At 48.1% G+C, this 21,313-nt stretch overlaps 1 protein-coding gene across 2 annotated transcripts in view; it reads left to right on the plus strand.

The window, feature by feature from the left end:
* The window catches only part of ARL13B (ARF like GTPase 13B), a 140,810-nt gene that overhangs the window by 75,654 nt on the left and 43,843 nt on the right, over positions 1–21,313 (plus strand). For both annotated transcript variants that reach the window (XM_075335121.1, XM_075335122.1), the window contains exons 6-8: positions 4,831–5,033; positions 5,978–6,089; positions 6,427–6,670. In XM_075335121.1, coding sequence (XP_075191236.1) covers positions 4,831–5,033; positions 5,978–6,089; positions 6,427–6,670 — 559 coding nt within the window. The remainder of the gene's footprint in view (positions 1–4,830; positions 5,034–5,977; positions 6,090–6,426; positions 6,671–21,313) is intronic.

Genomic DNA, 21,313 nt, shown 5'->3' on the forward strand with positions numbered 1-21,313 from the left:
TGCGGCTCTCAAACTGACGGCGTGGCTCTTGAGTCCTGGATCTTGACGGCTTCTGGTATTCCTCCTGAAGTCATCTCCACTATGACTCGGGCCCGTAAGTCTTCCTCCGCCAAGATCTATCACAGAAAAGATAGCTGTGGAAAAACAAGCGCAATAGGGTCTTACCCCAATATGTAAGGGGTGGGGATAGGGGAGTCAAACTACTCACCAAATGTAGTTGTGAGAAGCCACAACTACTATAATCGCATATATCAACCGATCCAGGGCTGCAGCCACCAATATGGTAGATAACAGAGAGCACAAGAGAGAGGTGTTCAATGCCGCGCCAATGGATCACTTCAGAAGATGTTCAGATCAGTGTCACTTTATTGTCATTCAGGTCGACGCGTTTCTGGGGCATCTGCCCCCTTCATCAGGACCACCAGAAAAAGAAATAACATCCAATCTGTCCAGTTTAGACAGTGCATACAATATATAGACATAGTGACGTCATAGGAACATCCCTCAAGAAAAAAAAACGATTGTGTATCTTTCACCCGGAAAATGAAAATACAGGTGCTGTGCAATAAAGAAAAAATGGAACATTATGAAGAACCGCTTCTGATCAGTGAATTCAGACCGCAGTTCAACCAAGGGCAAGACCGTGGGAAAAAATAGAAAGGAGCATGCGCCGGAGCCCAGTCCAGATAATGAGCCGGCACAAGTTCACGGGAGGGCAAGAGCGTGGGAACCAAACCCACTACGCATGCTCGGCCCCTATGGGTATCTTCATAATGTTCCATTTTTTCTTTATTGCACAGCACCTGTATTTTCATGGTGAAAGATACACAATCACTTGTGGCGGCAGGTTATAATGCCGTGTCTTCACTACATATGATGTGAAATAAACATATAAGGTTGAGGGTTCTTCTCCCTTCTCTGGGAGACAGCTCACTTGTCTGCACATGAAGCGAGTCAGATTCTCACGGGTCTATACGTACAGAAATGTGATTCTCACGTATAGAGGCAAATGTTTTTTACACACCGGTTTGTTTTTTTTTCTTTTTGTATAAATATGAAAAATAGTTTGTGTCCTTTTACAAGGAAATATGTGTTCATCATCAACTAATATATGCTACATTCAGATGATTTTTTGTATTTTTATGTTAAGGGTAGATAGGACGTCACAGCCTGCAACGTGGCATCCTTTCCCGCTCGTTTTTTTTTTTTTGTTTTTTTTCTTGAGGGATGTTCCTATGACGTCACTATGTCTATATATTGTATGCACTGTCTAAACTGGACAGATTGGATGTTATTTCTTTTTCTGGTGGTCCTGATGAAGGGGGCAGATGCCCCAGAAACGCGTCGACCTGAATGACAATAAAGTGACACTGATCTGAACATCTTCTGAAGTGATCCATTGGCGCGGCATTGAACACCTCTCTCTTGTGCTCTCTAAGATCTATCACAGGACATGGAAAATTTTCCTGTCCTGGTGTCGCTCTTCCGGCCATCCTCCTTGGCCATCCTCCTTGGCCATTCTCCTTGCCGACCCTTCTGTCCTTTCTACAGACCGGTCTGCAGCTAGGACTGTCCTTCAACTCTCTCAAGGGACAAGTCTCCGCTCTGTCAGTGCTGTTCCAGCGGCGTCTCGCCCGGCTGGCTCAGGTCCGCACCTTCATGCAGGGCGCGTCTCACATCATTCCGCCTTACCGGCGGCCCTTGGATCCCTGGGACCTTAATTTGGTTCTCACGGTTTTGCAGAAACCCCCCTTTGAGCCTCTTAGGGAGGTTTCTTTTGTTTCGTCTTTCACAGAAAGTGGCCTTTCTGGTGGCCATAACTTCCCTCAGGAGAGTCTCCGATTTGGCTGCGCTGTCTTCGGAGTCACCTTTTTTGGTTTTTCATCAAGACAAGGTGGTTCTCCGTCCGTCTCCGGACTTTCTTCCTAAGGTGGTCTCTCCCTTCCACCTTAACCAGGACATTACCCTACCTTCCTTTTGTCCGGCTCCTGTTCATCGCTTTGAAAAAGCGCTGCATACTCTGGATCTGGTGCGTGCTCTCCGGATCTATCTGTCTCGCGCCGCTGCTCTTAGGCGGTGCACTTCTCTTTTTGTGCTAACCACAGGTCGGCGCAAGGGCCTCTCTGCTGCTAAGCCGACCATAGCCCATTGGATTAGGTCAACCATTTCGGACGCCTACCAGTGTTCTCAGGTGCCTCCCCCGCCGGGGATCAAGGCACACTCGACCAGAGCTGTCGGTGCCTCTTGGGCTTTCAGGCACCAGGCTACGGCTCAACAAGTCTGTCAGGCTGCCACTTGGACTAGCCTGCATACCTTTTCAAAGCACTACCAAGTGCATGCTCATGCTTCGGCAGATGCGAGCTTTTTGCAGACGCATCCTTCAGGCGGCTGTCGCCCATTTTTGAAGTTGGGTTCTGCCTACTTCTTAGTTTTTCTGTTTATTTCCCACCCAGGGACAGCTTTGAGATGTCCCATGGTCTGGGTCTCCCAAAGGAACGATATAGAAAAAGAGAATTTTGTTTACTTACTGTAAATTCTTTTTCTTATAGTTCCGTATTGGGAGACCCAGCTCCCTCCCTGTTGCCTGTTGGCAATTTCTTGTTCCGCGTGTTATCACCGGCTGTTGTCGTAGACAGAGTCTCCGTTTGTTCCGGTTCCTTCTCTGTTTTTACTTGTGGGTGGCTATTCTCCTTCAGCTTTTGCACTAAACTGGCTAGATCTGGTTCTCCAGGGGGTGTATAAGCTCAGAGGGAGGAGCTACACTTTTAAGTGTAGTACTTTGTGTGTCCTCCGGAGGCAGAAGCTAAACACCCATGGTCTGGGTCTCCCAATACGGAACTATAAGAAAAAGCATTTACGGTAAGTAAACAAAATTCTCTTTTTTTCTTTTTTTCAACCTCTTCTTTCTCAGCTCAGAAATTAAGAAATTCTACAATATTTTAATAAAATAAATACATACTTGGTATAATTATGTCTATAAAAGTCCAATCTAGTTGAAACACTAAAAGGTGGGAAACTGCTGTTGTCAGTCATTAGGGGGCCTGCACCCAGCTCTCTCCCCGCTACTATTATCTGCACTTTACCATGAAATAAAGCACCTTGGAATATTGGATGGTGTATGCCGTGGCTTTCTACTCCTTGGACATTTGATATTATAGCCAATTGGTGCTGCAGTTACTTACAGCTGATCATTAGGGGTTCCAGGTGTTAGGCTATGTTCACACTAGAAAAATGATTTTTCTTAAGAAATTTCTTGAGAGTGAAGGATTAGTTCACCTGCGTTAAAAAACGCACCAAAAACGCACCTGCGTTTTTGGCGCGTTTTCGGTGCATTTTTGGTGCATTTTTGGTGCGTTTTTACCGCTGGTTGCTCCCTGCGTTATTGTGCCAATTATCTATGGCAAATAACGCAGTTAGCTGCAGAAAAGAAGTGACACGCTCATTCTTTTTCTTAAGAAAATCTACTGAAAGAATTTTCTTAAGAAAAAAACGCAGTGTGTGCACAGCTAATTTTGTTTGCCATAGGTTTTGCTGGGGAATGTCTGCAGAAAGGTTACAAGAATTTCTCAAGAAATTTCTGCAGCAAAAACGGACCAAAAACGCAGGTAAAAAACGCAGTGTGTGAACATAGCCTTAGGCTTTGTGCGCACTAGACCGCTTTACCCGCGGATTTGCTGCGGAAATTTCTTGAGAAAGGTGTTAAATCTTTCTGCAGACATTTCCCAGCAAAACCTATGAAAAAAAAAATAGCTGTGCGCACGCTGCGGATTTTTCTCAAGGAAAGTTTCTTGAGAAAATGTTCTCGAGAAACTTTCTTGAGAAAATGAGCATGTTCATTATTTCCTGCGGATTACCCCCGGATTTGCACTTATCCATTCATAAAAATCCGCAGGTAATTCGCGGCAAAAACGCATGCGTTTTTTTTTTTTTCCGCAGATGCAAGAATCTTCAGGTCCCAGAATGTCTCTCAAAGTTTCTTGAGAAACATGACATTTCTAGTGCGCAAAGAGCCTTAGACCCCCAGGTCATCCATAGCACATGATGAGACCACTCTATATAAAAGGAATCTGTAAGCAGGATCTCATCCAGCTAACTGGTTATATGTGTGTGTAGCTCTTTCAAAGACAAGTCCAGCAATACCTGTACATTGCCAGTACATTCCTCCATTACTGAGAAATCAATGTTTGAATTGATTTGCAAATACGGCTGAAGTGCTATTTGTAGATCTGAAGCCTCTGTCACTTCAGCTCCATCCAGTGCTGCCGCCTCCTGATTGGCTTACAGCTCTTTTGCCTGAAATTACAGTGTAGCAGTCATCAGTCAGGCAGGAGGAGGCGGTGCTGGGCGGGGAATAGAGCTGGAGTGACCGAGGCTTCAGATCTACAGATAGTTCTCCGGCTTCAATTCAAACTGTGATTTCTCAGTAATGGAGGAACAGACTGGCCATGTACAGGTATTGCCGGACTTGTCTTTGAAAGCACAATATGTGCATATAAATAGTCTGGGGGTAAAATTCTCTTGACAGATTCGCTTTTAAGTAGTGTTTCTGAATATGGCGTAATCTATGTGGACCCACACCTTTCTTTTTGGGTGTCAGTGGCGCACACTGGTTTCCAGTCTGTTCAGAGCTTTGATGCTGGGTGATGAGTGCACTGATCTGCTCATGGCTCTAATCCCGGAGTCTGAGACCTGTGAACAGTTTTGTACGTTTTGGTAAGTAAATGACTTGTTTACTGCATTTGTTTCACTGATTAATTGATGAATTGATTTTTCAGGTTGAAAATCCAGCAAATTATTTATTTATTTTTTCTCCCCTTTCTTCATGTGTAGGAGCCGTGTTCAGCAGTTCTAGGCTATGGGAAAAAAATTGACTCTCATATAAGAAAAGGTCTTAACTGGTTGCTAGAAGTCATAGCAAAGGATTTTGAAGCACTACACGAACGCGTCCAGAAGGAGACGACAGAACAGCGAGCCCAGGAGGAACAGGACAAGCAGAAAATAGCCGAACGGGTCAAGAGGCTACGGGAGGAACGGTAATGTGCTCCATAGTGCAAGTATACTGTAGTTTTTGTTTTTATGAGATGCACCGGATTATAAGATGCACCCCAAACTTAGAGAAAAAAGTGTGTGTGTGTGTGTAGGGTTAAGACTGTCGGGTCAGTCTTATAATCTGGTGCTGTCTTCCCGGAGGTGTTGCGGGCGGTGGTGGAGCGGGGGTCACAGGAGGCAGGGGCGGTGGTGGAGCTGGGTCACAGGAGGCAGGGGCGGTGGTGGAGCGAGGTCTCAGTAGGCAGGGGCGGTGGTGGAGCGAGGTCTCAGTAGGGAGGGGCGGTGGTGGAGCGAGGTCTCAGTAGGCAGGGGTGGTGTTGGAGCGAGGTCACAGGAGGCAGGGGCGGTGGTGGAGCGAGGTCACAGGAGGCAGGGGCGGTGGTGGAGCAAGGTCACAGGAGGCAGGGGCGGTGGTGGAGCAAGGTCACTGGAGGCAGGGGCGGTGGTGAAGTGCGGCAATGGTGCAGGCAGTGCAGCAGGAGTCCCAGATGCTCTCTGCGGGCACGGTGAGACAGGAGGCGCATCCAGAAACCTTTGGCAGTTCGGGCTTCAAAGAAATAGTCCCCGGATTCGGCGCACGAGCATGACATGACCCACTCAGAGCTGTGAGCTCAGTGATGCGCTGCACACCATAACTGACACCGGGTGCGGCAGTGGAGAATTGGTGCTGGATCCGGGGAAGGTGAGTAAAGCATAGGTTTGTTTTTTATTACAGCAGCCAGGGAACATGTGTTCAATAGGCTGCAAGATGTATATACATGAGCGATCTCCTAATCCAGCTCCTCCCAATGACAGAGCACTCCGATCCATGCAGTTCTGTGATACCTCTTCATTACATGGGATCCTGCTTATGATGGCATACAATCAGTGATGGCAGATCCAGCAGCGCTTGTGTCAGATCATTAATGTCTCATTCATTCTCCTACAGAGAAGAAAGGGAAAAGGAAGAAGCCGAGCGAGAGGGGAGGCAGCCAGTTGATGAAGACACATCTGTTCCTATGGTCAATCCATTCCAGCCTATATCGGCCGTTATCATCGAGGTATGGCATTATTTACAGGGTGTGTAATCTTTCTGCTGCGCTGGACTTTGATCTGGTTTTATGATAAGACGCCATTTTTAGCCTGATTCACAGAACATTCATTGATAGGAACTTGGCAGCGCACAGCAGACGGAGGCTAGGTTTATAGCCGGAGCCGGGATAGCGGTTATATAGGCACACCTGTCCTGCTGAGCACAGTATATACTGTATATATCCCACTGCCTTTTTATCTAACATACGGCAGCTGCACACACAGTATTGCACTTTTTGGATCGCCCTATGTCAGCTCATCACCAATATCCTCTGAAATTTTCCCCCTTCTATTTTCATTTATTAGAATGAAGAGAAAATCAGGAAGGAAAAAGAGAAAAAGCGTCAAAAAATGGTGAATGGACAAAATGGGGTGAACCTTGCACTGGAGCCTAAGGCACACGACGAGGAGATGGAGTCTGGGAGTGACGGCAGTGAGAGCGGCCGGGCATCGCAGGACGGACACTTGGTGGAATCCTACAGGGATGCTCTGGCCCAGAAGCTGGAGCAGGACGACACCAGTGCGGATGCCTCTGAACGGAGGGAATCCGGTACATTAGTTTTCCTATTTATTGTCAGCTTTACAGCCTATATGGACATAGTAAAGGGCCAGCGGGATAACAGTAATGTTCCCAAGTCATATATTTATGGCAACTCCACGGGATGTATATACTACATGCAGGGCTCAAAAACAGGCTATGTCGTGCACCCCTGTATGTGAGCTATCCACTGAAAGCCGCACACGCCGGGGCGCTGTTGTCTTGACACCTGCTGGTACTATTAGTGGCACATACGGCGGATACACCATAATTGTGGAAGATGTGAATACCCCTTTAAAACACCACTCCAGTGTTTTTTGGTTTTTTTTTTGTTTTTTTTGTCACAGCTAGAGTGGTGCCTTAAATCTAAGGTCTTTGATCCTACTCTTATACTTTACCGTCCGCCGTCTTCACCTGCTATCACACTGCTTCCATTGGTCTTCTCCAATTTGTGACCTGCTGGCAGCTCTAGTGTTTCATGGAGCACGCTGGAGGTCACTACTCAATACATGTCTATGAGAGCCTTGTTCTGGCTCTCATAGACGTGTATTGAGAGCTTGTGATGTAACATCTGACTCCCGGCTAGTAAGGCATTAGTCACAAGATTGCACCCTGGGATCGGAGCGATGGTGATAATAGGTGAAGGTGCTGGAGGGTGAGTTATAAGACTGGGGGACAGGGGACTTAGATTTAAAGCACCACTATAGTGCTGCAGAAAAAAGAACAACTCTGAAGTGGTGCTTTATTGACGGCTCTTTTACTGCGGGTGGCCTGGAAATGACCGGATGCCAGAGCATACACAAGGGGTTTCTGGCTACGTGCCACCCATGGAGGTTTTCACTTTTCAGCAGAAGGTGTCCTGTCTTTTTGGCTGAATTCTATAATTATCTATTGACTTTTTTTTTTTTTTTTTTTTTTTTAGGGGGCTCATGAATGCCGGTGGCACTGCTCTAGAGAACTCTCTGTAAAATGAGGAATCAGAAGTTTCATTTACTAAAAACACATTGGCCCCGATTTTCCCCCCCATTGTACACCAGTCTAGATGAACTGTGTGCTTAAGAGGCACGTCTTAAAGGGAACCTGTCACCAGTTTTTTGCCTTATAAGCTGCGGCCACCACCAGTGGGCTCTTATACAGTATACAGCATTCTAATATGCTGTATATAAGCGTGCAGTCTGGTGGTATAACATAAAAAGCACCTTATAATACTCACCTAAACCGGTCGCTGATGGCCAGATGGGAGGCGCTGTTCTCCGGGACCGGCGCCTCCTCTTCTGGCCATCTTGCTACTCCGTGTTCTGAAGCCGTGGTGCAGAACGCGTCTACGTCATACACACTCGCCGGCACTGAGGTCCTGCGCAGGAGCACTTTGATCTGCCCTACTCAGGACCTCAGTACTGGGGAGTGTGTATGACATAGACGCGTCATGCACCACGGCTTCAGAAGACTGAGGAGCAAGATGGCTGAAAGAGGGGGCGCCGGTATAAAGTGTTTATGTTCTACTAGAAGGTGGTCCGATTCTACACATCGGGTATTCTAGAATTTACGTATTGTGTAGTTCATGTATGATTTTTGTTATAATATAATATATATATATATATATATATATATATATATATATATATATATATATATATTGTTGTGTGTAGTTACCAAGTGTTTGTGTAGGGCGCTGTACATGTTCTGAGTGTTGTCTGGGTGTGGCGGGGGGTGAGAGCGGTGTTGTTTGTGTGTTGCTGTGTTGCGTTGTTTGTGGAGCGCTGTGTGTCTGTAGCGTTGTGTGTGTGTGCTGCGCGGTGTGTTTTGGGGGGAGGTATGTTTTGTGCAATGTGTGTTGTGCGGTATGTGCGTATATTTGTGTGTGGGTGTCTGTGTAGGGCAGTTGTTTGTGGTTCCCAGTGTATGTGTGTGGTGTGTTGTGCAGTGCGCGCGCGCGTGTGTGTGTGTTGGGGGGGGTGTGCACTCCCCATCGTGCTCCATCCCCTATGCTGCGCACCCCCCATCATGCTAAATCTCCCATCCTGCGCACTCCCAAACGTGCTCCATCCGCCATGCTGCGCACTCCCAAACGTGCTCCATCCGCCATGCTGCGCACTCCCCATCGTGCTCCATCCCCCATGCTGCGCACTCCCAAACGTGCTCCATCCCCCATGCTGCGCACTCCCAAACGTGCTCCATCCGCCATACTCCGCACTCCCCATCGTGCTCCATCCCCCATGCAGCGCACTCCCCATCGTGCTCTATCCCCTATGCTGCGCACCCCCCATCGTGCTCCATCTCCCATGCTGCGCACTCCCAAACGTGCTCCATCCGCCATGCTGCGCACTCCCAAACGTGCTCCATCCGCCATGCTGCGCACTCCCAAACGTGGTCCATCCGCCATGCTGCGCACTCCCAAACGTGCTCCATCCGCCATACTCCGCACTCCCCATCGTGCTCCATCTCCCATGCTGCGCACTCCCCATCGTGCTCCATCCGCCATGCTGCGCACTCCCAAACGTGCTCCATCCGCCATGCTGCGCACTCCCCATCGTGCTCCATCCCCCATGCAGCGCACTCCCCATCGTGCTCCATCCCCCATGCAGCGCACTCCCCATCGTGCTCCATCCCCTATGCTGCGCACTCCCAAACGTGCTCCATCCGCCATGCTGCGCACTCCCCATCGTGCTCCATCTCCCATGCTGCGCACTCCCCATCGTGCTCCATCCGCCATGCTGCGCACTCCCAAACGTGCTCCATCCGCCATGCAGCGCACTCCCCATCGTGCTCCATCCCCCATGCAGCGCACTCCCCATCGTGCTCCATCCCCCATGCAGCGCACTCCCCATCGTGCTCCATCCCCTATGCTGCGCACCCCCCATCGTGCTCCATCCGTAATGCTGCGCACTCCCAAACGTGGTCCATCCGCCATGCTGCGCACTCCCAAACATGCTCCATCCGCCATACTCCGCACTCCCCATCGTGCTGCATCCCCCATGCTGCGCACTCCCAAACGTGCTCCATCCGCCATGCTGCGCACTCCCAAACGTGCTCCATCCGCCATGCTGCGCACTGCCAAACGTGCTCCATCCAAACGTGCTCCATCCGCCATGCTGCGCACTCCCAAACGTGCTCCATCCGCCATACTGCGCACTCCCAAACGTGCTCCATCCGCCATGCTGCGCCAGCATCAGCCTCTCTACCCGCAGCATCAGCCTCTCTGCCCGCAGCATCAGCCTCTCTGCCCGCAGCATCAGCCTCTCTGTCCCCAGCATCAGCCTCTCTGTCCCCAGCATCAGCCTCTCTCCCCGCAGCATCAGCCTCTCTGTCCCCTGCATCAGCCTCTCTGTCCCCTGCATCAGCCTCTCTGTCCCCTGCATCAGCCTCTCTGTCCCCAGCATCAGCCTCTCTGTCCCCAGCATCAGCCTCTCTGTCCCCAGCATCAGCCTCTCTGTCCCCAGCATCAGCCTCTCTGTCCCCAGCATCAGCCTCTCTGTCCCCAGCATCAGCCTCTCTGTCCCCAGCATCAGCCTCTCTGTCCCCAGCATCAGCCTCTCTGTCCCCAGCATCAGCCTCTCTGTCCCCAGCATCAGCCTCTCTGTCCCCAGCATCAGCCTCTCTGTCCCCAGCATCAGCCTCTCTGTCCCCAGCATCAGCCTCTCTGTCCCCAGCATCAGCCTCTCTGTCCCCAGCATCAGCCTCTCTGTCCCCAGCATCAGCCTCTCTCCTCCCAGCCTCCTCCAGCACACCATGCTCCTCTGCCGACACTCACACACCCGATCGCATACACTCACGCACACTCACATTGACGATATTGCACATACGCGCTCATAATCACAACATCCGGAGATACCACATGCTTCTGGCCATGTGATCCTCCGACAGGTCCTGGAAGGTCACAACAGCACAGTTTCGCCGCCGAGAAGCAAGCGATATCTCCGGATGCTGTGAGTGTGTGGATGCGATGTGATGTATGTGTGAGGTGTGTGTGAGAGTGAGTGTGAGCCGGTGTACACTGTTAACTATGATACACATCAGGTAACCAAGGGACCTTAGTTACCCGATGTGTATAATGGTTAACAGTGTTCACGGGCTCCGTGAAGATCCCAGCATCGCAAGGTTATGTCTGGCGCTGCTGGGATCGTGACGGAGCCGGTGTAGAAGCAAGCGATATCCCAGGATGTTGTGAGTGTGTGGATGTGATGTGTGAGAGTGAGTGTGATCTGATGTGTGTGTGTGTGTGTGTGTGTGTACTTACCTGGTAGTCGGAGCTCCGTGTCAGTTGGGCAAGAGCGAGCGTGCATTGCGTGAGGGGGGCGGGGCCTGCAGAGAGCCGGGGCGAGAGGCCAATCTGTGGGGGGGGGGGGCGGGGCCATGGCGAGCCCAGCGGCCAATCAGCTTTGTGTCACCGTAAGGACACAATTTTGGAGACAGACAGACAGACAGACAGACAGACAGACAGACAGACAGACAGACAGACAGACAGACAGACAGACAGACAGAATAAGGCAATTACATATATAGATAGTTTAATTAATCAACAAAACACCTGACCATCTATTCATGCCACTAAATTCAACTGGACCAACACAAGCAATTGTCCCCAATCAGGAAACAAGTCAGTGGTTCATGGTTAAAAAATTAATTTTATTACATTTAAATAACACACGTTAAAAAACAGAAAAAATCCCGTAGGGACACTATTGATTCCCAGAAACCATGTTACATCCAGACATGAGTGGAGCTATATAACAGGTGCTTCCATAGATATGGCAGAATACCATTACAACAGTGCTGCTAGTAAAACCATACATGCACTAGTATACATATTACATCCATGAGGCTGCCCACAAATATACACAGAGTCTGAAAGCTGCAAAGTATACAATGCCCTGTTATAGCAAGCACAGACAGACAAAAATCAGGCTAATAGTGCTGCTAGTAAACCATACACGCACTAAAACTAACATTCTGTTCATAAACTGCCTATATGTATGAGTCTGAGAAATGCACTGCCCTGCTATAACAGACACAGATAAAGCTATGTGCTCTAATAACAGGTTCTCTCATAGGTGGAATAGAATAGCATAAGACAGTGCTGCTAGTGAGACCATACATGCACTCATATTCATATTAAATCCAAAGACCACCCATAGACAGAACCTGATAGATACACAGTATACCGTGCCCTGTTTAACCATAAAGAACTAAGAGCCAAGCAGTATTCACTGTCCCGCTGTAACAAAAAGGTCATCCCAAGGCTGAAGCCACAATAGCTACCTGATAAGCCTGGATCTGGGTAAAGCGTCCCTGCACCCCAACGCCGTTTCGCCCTTGCTTCTTCCGGGGGCGTGTCTAATTGGGGAAAGGGCTGTCTATTTATAGTGACGCCAATGGGTTAAGTCACTTCACCTGGCCGCTCCCCTGTGATGCTCATTGCAGAGGGTGTATCCCGGCTGCAGACGCTGATCATCGGTCACTCCCACAGGAACCACTCAAGCCGCGCGCGTGGAACGCAAGCTTGAACCGCAAGCTGCGCTCCCATGTGCGCGCGACCGGAAGTTCGGAGGTCCGTGATCCGAGTCTGCGCACAACCATCTGCAAGGACATACGCTCCATATAGTGAGCAAGTAACGATCCCAAAGCTCTATATACAGCTCACTATAGAATTAATAATGAGAAACAACCACTATCGATCCCATTTCATATATAGCCCTATAGATATAAATATAAAACCACTTTCTATATGGACCACTTACATAAAATGACCAATTACTTACAGTTTAAAAATGAACTAGATAAATGGCAAATAGATTGATATCTCCGTCTAAACCAATACATATAAACATGAAATCCACCCTATCAAATATATTATCAATATTATAAGATACAGAATACAAAATGACACATATATGAGTGCAATGATGGATAATAATGTACAAAATACGTGAAAGTCGATGATTAACAATATGTGAACCTAATTAAATAGTATATTAACCCCTTAAGGACGAAGCCAGTTTTGTCCTTAATGCCCAGGCCATTTTTTGCAATTCTGACCAGTGTCACTTTATGAGGTCATAACTCTGGAACGCTTCAACGGATCCCGGTGATTCTGACATTGTTTTTTCGTGACATATTGTACTTCATGATAGTTATAAATTTAGAACGATATTTTTTGCTTTTATTTGTGAAAAAATCGGAAATTTGATGAAAATTTTGAAAATTTTGCAATTTTCAAACTTTTAATTTTTATGCCCTTAACCCAGAGAGTTATGTCACACAAAACAGTTAATAAATAACATTTCCCACATGTCTACTTTACATTAGCGCAATTTCTGAAACAAAATGTTTTGGGGTTAGGAAGTTAGAAGGGGTCAAAGTTCATCTGCAATTTCCCATTTTTTCAACAAAATTCACAAAACCATTTTTTTAGGGACCACATCACATTTGAAGTGACTTTGAGAGGCCTAAGTGACAGAAAATACCTAAAAGTGACACCATTCTCAAAACAGCACCCCTCAAAGTACTCAAAACCACATCCAAGAAGTTTATTAACCCTTCAGGTGCTTCACAGGAACTAAAGCAAAGTGGAATGAAAAAAAGCAAAAAATAAAATTTTACCTAAAATGTTGCTCTACCCCAAATTTATTCACTTTTAGAAGAAATAACACAACAAAATGAACCCCAAAACTTGTTCCCCACTTTCTTATGAGCGCGCCAATACCCCACATGTGGTCAGAAACCTTTGTTTGGACAAATGGGAGGGCTCGGAACAGAAGGAGCAATATTTGAATTTTGGAAAGCAAATTTGGCTGAAATAGATTGCGGGCACCATGTTGCATTTACATGTCCGCTAAGGTACCTAAACAGCAGAAACCCCTCACAAGTGACACCATTTTGGAAACTAGACCCCTTAAGGCTTCTATCTAGGGGTATAGTGAGCATTTTGGATCCACAAGTACTTCACAGATTTTGATAACGTTACGTTGTCACATTGAAAATTTTCATTTTTTTCTCAAAAATGTTGCTTTAGCATCAATTTTTTCACTTTTTCAAGAGGTAATTCCAAAAATTTGACCCCAACGTTTGTTACCCACTTTTTTATGAGCGCGGTGATACCTCACTTGTGGTCTGAAACCTTTGTTTGGAGAAATGGGAGGGCTTGGAACGGAAGGAGCAATATTTGAATTTTGGAAAGGAAATTTGGCTGAAAAAGATTGCAGGCACCATGTCGCATTTGGAGGACCCCTAAGGTACGTAAACAGCAAAAAAACACCACAAGTGACCCCATATTGGAAACTAGGCCCCTCAAGGAATTTATCTTGATGTTTGGTGAGTACCCTGAACCTCCAGGTGCTTTACAGAAGTTTATAACGTTGAGCCATGAAAATAAAAAAATAAAATTTTACCACAAAATTGTTACTTCAACCAGGTAGCTTTTTTTTTCACAAGGGTAACAGGAAATAAATCACCATGAAATTTATTGCGCAATTTCTCCTGAGTTTGTTGATATCTTGTATGTGGTGGAAATCAACTGTTTGGGCACACTACAGGGCTCAGAAGAGAAGGAGTGCAGTTTGACTGCAAAATTGGCTGGAATCAATAGCGGACGCCATGTTGCATTAGGAGAGCCCCTGAGGTGCCTAAGCAGTGGAGGTCCCCCACAAGTGACCCCATTCTGGAAATAAGACCCCTCAAGGCTTTAATCTAGGTGTATATTGAGCATTTTGAATCCACGAATACTTCACAGAATTTGATAAGCTTAGGTTGCCATATTGAAATTTTCATTTTTTTCACAAAAATGTTGATTTAGCGACACATTTTTCACTTTTTCAAGAGGCAACAACAAAACGTGTACCCCACAGGTTGTTATCTAATTTCTTGTGAGTGCAGGGATACCACACATGTGGCCAAAAACCTTTGTTTGGATAAATGGGAGGGCTTGGAATGGAAGGAGCACCATTTGAATTTTGGAAAAGTTGAAGTAAATTGCACGCACCATGTCACATTAGCAGGGCCCCTTGGGTACCTATACATCAGAAACCCCCCACAAGTGACCTCATTTTGGAAACTGGACCCCTCAAGGATTTTATTCAGGAGTATAGTAAGCATTTTGAATCCACAGGTACTTCACAAAAATGTTGCTGTAGCAACAAATTTCTCACTGTTAAGGGGGCTTTACACGCTGCGACATCGCTAATGCGGAGTCGTTAGGGTCACGGAATTGGTGACGCACATCCGGCCGCATTAGCGATGTTGCTGCGTGTGACACCGATGAGCGATTTTGCATCGTTGCAAAAACGTGCAAAATCGCTCATCGGTGACATGGGGGTCCATTCTCGATTATCGTTACTGCAGCAGTAACGATGTAGTTCGTCGCTCCTGCGGCAGCACACATCGCTATGTGTGACGCCGCAGGAACGAGGAACCTCTCCTTACCTGCCTCCCGGCCGCTATGAGGAAGGAAGGAGGTGGGCGGGATGTTCCGGCCACTCATCTCCGCCCCTCCGCTTCTATTGGGCGGCCGCTCAGTGATGTCACTGTGACGCCACACGGACCGCCCCCTTAGAAAGGAGGCGGTTCGCCGGTCACAGCGACGTCGCCGGGCAGGTAAGTATGTGTGATGCGTCTGCGCGATGTTGTGCGGCACGGGCAGCGATTTGCCCGTGTCGCACAACAGATGGGGGCGGGTACCCACACTAGCGATATCGGGACCGATATCGCAGCGTGTAAAGTAGCCTTTAGGCTATGTGGCCATGATCCAGCGACACGGCGTCTAGTACACAGTGTCAGCCTCCTGCAGAAATGTGAGTGTTGTCCACGGGAGAACGCAGCTGCCCATGCCCACGATTTGGGTTCAGGCTGCTGTGGACTTTAGTTTTATTCTACCTGCAAAGAACACTCATCTCCGCAGCATAAATTGACATGCTGAGGCTCGGGAAGCTGCGCCACAGGTCGGTTTATGCTGCGGAGAAAAGAAACACAGTGGGCACGGGATTTCTAAAAATCCTGCCACTGTGCTTCTACTGCACAACGCAGCGCTATGGACGCAGGGAAAACACTCTGCGCCCAAAACGCTGCAAACCCTGATTGTGGGCACACAGCGTAAAATGCTACAGTGGATGAATGGATAGATGTCAAACATATATAACGTCCCACCCCCCTGCATATTCTAAGCTGGCGCCCTTTAGTGCCTTTCATGTGACACTAAAGGATGCCTAGCCTTGTATTTAGCCCAAAAAAAAAAAAAAAAATTAAAATAAATGACGTGGGGTCCCCCCTATTTTTGATAGCCAGCTAGGGTAAAGCAGACAGCTGTAGCCTGCAAACCACAGCTGACAGCTTCATCTTGTCTGGTGATCAATTTGGAGGGCTCCCCAAGCTGTTTTTTTTTTTAATTATTTATAAATAAATAATTAAAAAAAACAAACAAACGTGGGGTCCCCCCAAATTAGATCACCAGCCAAGGTGAAGCTGACAGCTGGGGTCTGGTATTTTCAGGATGGGAAGAGCCATGGTTATTGGACTCTTCCCAGCCTAAAAATAGCAGGCCGCAGCCGCCCCAGAAGTGGCGCATCCATTAGATGCGCCAATTCTGGCGCTTCGCCCCAGCTCATCCCGCGCCCTGGTGCGTTGGCTAACGGGGTAATGAATGGGGTTGATACCAGGTGTGTAATGTCACCTGGCATCAAGCCCAGCAATTAGTTATGTCACGGCGTCTATCAGATACCCGACATAACTAATTGACAGTAATAAGAAAAAAAATTGACAACAAAAAAAAATTTATTTGAAAAAACACTCCCCAAAACATTCCCTGATTGACCAATTTATTGAAAAGAAAAAAAAAATCCACTATAATCCATTTGGATGTCCCACGTCGCCTCTGGACCTTCTAGAATATGGGGGACACGTTCAGGGAACGTATCCCCCATTTTCTAGGAGGGCAGACCCTCCATTTGAGGAGAGTGGGTGCAAAAAGCTGCACCCACCCTCCCCGGGTCACAGCTGCACAGTGCTGAGCAGCAGCCAGCGCTCACACTGAACACAGGAAGCTGTCATCTGCTCGGCACATGTGACCGGCGTCTGCAGAGAAGGAGGAGGGGGCCGCGGGGATCAGCGCTCCGGTATGTATGACACCGGGGGACACCGGGGGACACCAGGGGGGGGGTAGGGGGGGACCCGGCAGGGCCTAGGGAGCAGGTTTCTGTCGTATGTGTTATGGCACATACGACAGAAACCATAGGAACAGTGGAAATGCGGCCGGCGCGCTGCTGTGCTCTCCGATGCGCGCGGCCATCTTGGATTTTCGGGAGGGGGTTGGGGGTCGGGGGGGGCACTTTGGGGATACCGAGGGGACCGGAGGGAACCGGGAAAAAGATTTATCTCCCATCTGGCATGTTTGATCATGCCAGATGGGAGATAAATGATTTTTTACCGGCGCGGTCATTTACTATAACTTGATGATCGGTATACGGTGTATACCGGTCATCAGGTGAGCGGGGACCGGAAAAACCGGCCCGAATCATGATCTCCAGGGTCTCAGCTACCCCCGGCAGCTGAGACCCCGGAAATTTTCTGACTCTGGGGGGCGCTAGACCCTTTTTTCCGACCGCCGTTTTAAAACGGCAGAAAGGAATAAGTACCCTTTTTTAGTGCCGTTTTAAAACGTAACGCGGTCGTAATGGGGTTAAATATATTTTCTCATTTTTATGTTTTATGTATATATATAATAATGTGCATCAAATGCACCCAAAACACAAAAATAGTGATCAAAAAACTTGATTCTCTATGGGATGATTATGTGCAACTTACACAACCGCACACAATCAACCCATATAGTATGTGTAATTAATGTGTAAATATGTGAAATAATAAATGTAAATATATGTATACAAAAACCATACGTAAAATATGTGCATATCAATACATAAAACATGAAGGAATAGATCAATGTAGTTTCATTCATCTTCATATTTCTTGGTACGATTCCAAAGCAGATGATCCCAGCATCTAGTCAAAGGGAACGACCTAGGTGAAAAGAGCCACCAGCAACAAAAACTAAAAATATGAAATAAATACAATTAATACATAATTAAAACCGTATAACACAAACCAAACAACCCACCCCTAAAAGAGACGAAGATAAATTATAAGAACATTCAAAATTAAAAAGAGTAGTAAGAACATAGCCATATAAATGCCTACAAAAAAGACCTACAGTCACGGAATGGCTTACAAAAAGGAGCCAAAACCTAGGTTTTCATTTAGACCTTGAGGTGCGAGAGTACCTAACCTGAAAATCCACCGGCTCTCTGTCTGAGCCAGGACTTTCCCCAAATCACCTCCTCTGGAACCCATTGACACCTGATCTATACCCTTGAATATAATCTCATTAGATCTACATGAGTGATAGATCTTGAAATGTCTGGCTATAGTTTTGAGTAATGAGATATCCTCAACATCCTTAGCATTCTCGATGTCTCTAATATGCTCTCGTACGCAAATCTTCAGTTCGCGTGTTGTCAATCCTATATAGACTTTATTACACGTGCATTGAGCATGGTAGATGACACCTTTGGATGCGCAATTCAGTAGCCTACGAATTTCGAAATTTCTAGATCCATCAAAGTTGCTAAACGTCTTAGCCCTCTTCATATTTTTGCAGGCCTTACACATGCCACACGGAAAAAAGCCTTGGATTGAATTGTTGCGATTATTACCGACTGTTGAGGTCTCATAATGACTTTTAACCAGAAGGTCACGCAAGTTTCTTGACCTTCGTGCCACCATAAGGGGACGATCTGGTAATACCTTTTTGAGAATAGGGTCCATCATTAGAACACCCCAATGTTTTTGTAAAATGGATTTTATTTCACTCCATTGAGAACTAAAGGTAGTAATAAACCTCAATTCATTATCCATTTTCTTCATCGTTCCTTATGGGAGACCCAAACCATGGGTGTATAGCTTCTGCCTCCGGAGGACACACAAAGTACTACACTCAAACGTGTAGCTCCTCCCTCCGGGCTATATACACCCCCTGGATGACAATCTAACCAGTTCAATGCTTTGTGTTCAGGAGGTCACACACACATGCATTCTCTGATTTTTTCATTTTTATTTTGATTTTAAAGATTTGGAAGAAAAGCGGGTCCAGTCTGGACTCCCGGCATGTCCCTTCTCACCCCACTGTGTCGGCGGTGCTGTTAAGGTTGACTTTACAAGGCTGGAGCCTTCACATGCCGCGCTCCTTCACATCCTCTGAGAGGCTCTGGGTTGAAGTGGGAGCCATCACGGTTCTCTCTGCTTGCAGGAGACCGGTCTCCATCCGCAGCCCTGTCTGGTTCCTGCTGGAAGGAGCGTTTAACCCCCCCTCAGGGACTGGCACTGCGTCTCAAAAAGCTAAGTATTGAGACGTTTTTCAGGGGTCCCGGGTACTTTTATTAAGGGGAAAGTATGTTTTTTATCTTTACTGTAAATTCCGGCCGGTTCTGGGGGTTTCCCCTGAGAACCGCGCCGAGGGTGCCTGCTCCTCTGCCGCATGTTAAAATCTAGGCCCCGGCTTCTGTTTGGGCCTAGTTTCGGTTTCATCTTCCTCTGCATGTCATTCATGCAGGGGATTAGAGTGGCGCCGCCCACCGGCCATCCAGCAGAGGGGAGGACACTCCTCTCTGAGGAGATGTTTCCCTCCCCTGCATCTCTCCTTGGCCCTCCGGTTTCCCGCTCCTGGGCTAATCTCCGCCCCCCTCCTCCTCCCAGCGCCATTTTCTCAGCGTTTATCACACTGATCGGCGCTGGCTGCAGAACCTGCTGCTTCTAGGAAGGCTGACGCTTTACTGGGGGTCCGAGCTGTGGAATCCGGAGGGCACACAGAGAGCGGTCTGGTAAGCCACAACCTCTGGTTGTGGGCTTTATTATACACTCTCAGGACATTCTATACGAGTGTATTCTTACTGCAGAGCTTCCACCTCAGCAGCATGTCTGTCACCCGGAGCAAGAAGACTGCTAAGCTGTACGCTATATGCACTGCATGTAAGCTCATTCTGCCAGAGCCAAGCACATACCCACATTGTGATGCCTGTGCTAACATGGTGGAGCCTCAGCCTGGAGCCTCCTCAGGTGTCCCTCCGGCTGCTCCGGCCCCGGTGGCTGAACCCCCGGCTTGGGTAGCATCTTTTTCCAAAGCTATTTCCCAGTCTTTTGCCGACTCCATGGGGCAGCTGTCCCGGACACTGCTGACCATGCATCAGCCCTCTTCTCAGGGTGCCTCTGCTGCTCCGAGCTCTGCAGAGCCCTCAGAGCATGTTCTAGGACCCCGTCCCCCTAAACGGAGACGCAGGGACCCTTCTCCTTCCTCGTCCCACGGCTCTGATTCACGAGCCGAGGTGCAGGGCGAGGAGGATTCGTTTACTGTGGGCTCAGACGCTACCTCTATGTACCCCATTGACTTGTCTGAGGGTGATGCGGATGTTAGTGACTTGATTGCGTCCATTAACTCCGTACTGAACCTCAACCCACAAGAGTCAGAGGAACAAGCCTCTCTGGTAGAGATACACCAGTTTACCTCACCTAAGAGAGCAAGGAGTATGTTTTTTAACCACTCCAGTTTTCAGACCACTGTTACCAATCCCAGGGCCTGTCCTGACAAACGTTTTCCCAAGCGTAGTTCTGATGACCGTTTTCCTTTTCCACCAGAGGTGGTTAAGGAATGGGCCGAGTCTCCAAAGGTAGACCCTCCGGTGTCCAGAATCTCAGCCCGCACAGTCGTAGCTGTGGCTGATGGCACTTCTCTTAAGGATCCCACTGACCGCCAGGTTGACCTTCTGGCCAAGTCTGTTTATGAGGCGGCAGGAGCCTCGTTCTCCCCGTCTTTTGCGGCAGTGTGGGCTCTTAAAGCAGTCTCTGCCTCTCTGGCGGAGATGCATTCCCTTACCAGGGACTCTATACCTGAGATGGATGCCTTAACTTCTCAAGCTTCGGCTTTTTCATCCTACACCATGTCTGCCATCCTGGAGGCTTCTCACCGCACAGCGGTGGCCTCCGCTAACTCCCTCGCGATCCGTAGGATCTTGTGGCTTCGAGAGTGGAAAGCAGACGCTTCCTCTAAGAAGTTCCTTGCGAGTCTCCCTTTTACTGGGTCCCGGCTGTTTGGTGAACAACTGGACGAAATAATTAAGGAAGCTACTGGCGGGAAGAGTACTTCCTTGCCACAAACTAAAACCAATAAACCTGTCCAGGGCAGGAACCAATCGAGGTTTCGTTCCTTTCGTTCCTCTAACTGGCCATCCTCTAAGCCCTCGACCTCGTCCACTACCGCAGCCAAGGATCGTAAACCCAACTGGCGCGCGAAGCCGCGTCCTCAAAAGACCGGAGGAGCCGCTGCCACTAAGGCAGCCTCCTCTTGACTGTCTGGCTGCGCCAGCAACGTCCTTGGTCGGTGGCAGGCTCTCCCACTTTGGCGACGTGTGGTTTCAACACGTCTCCGATCAGTGGGTGCGAGATATCATCTCCCACGGCTACAGGATAGAATTTTCTTCCAGCCCGCCAAACAGATTTTTTCTGTCTACCCCCCCCTGCTCCAAAGCCGCCGCCTTCTCTCAGGCCGTGGCATCCCTGCAGGCCAACGGTGTAATTGTTCCGGTTCCCGCCCGGGAACGGTTCAGCGGTTTTTACTCA

The sequence above is a fragment of the Anomaloglossus baeobatrachus genome, chromosome 2, assembly GCF_048569485.1.
Source record: "Anomaloglossus baeobatrachus isolate aAnoBae1 chromosome 2, aAnoBae1.hap1, whole genome shotgun sequence".
NCBI lineage: Eukaryota > Metazoa > Chordata > Amphibia > Anura > Aromobatidae > Anomaloglossus > Anomaloglossus baeobatrachus.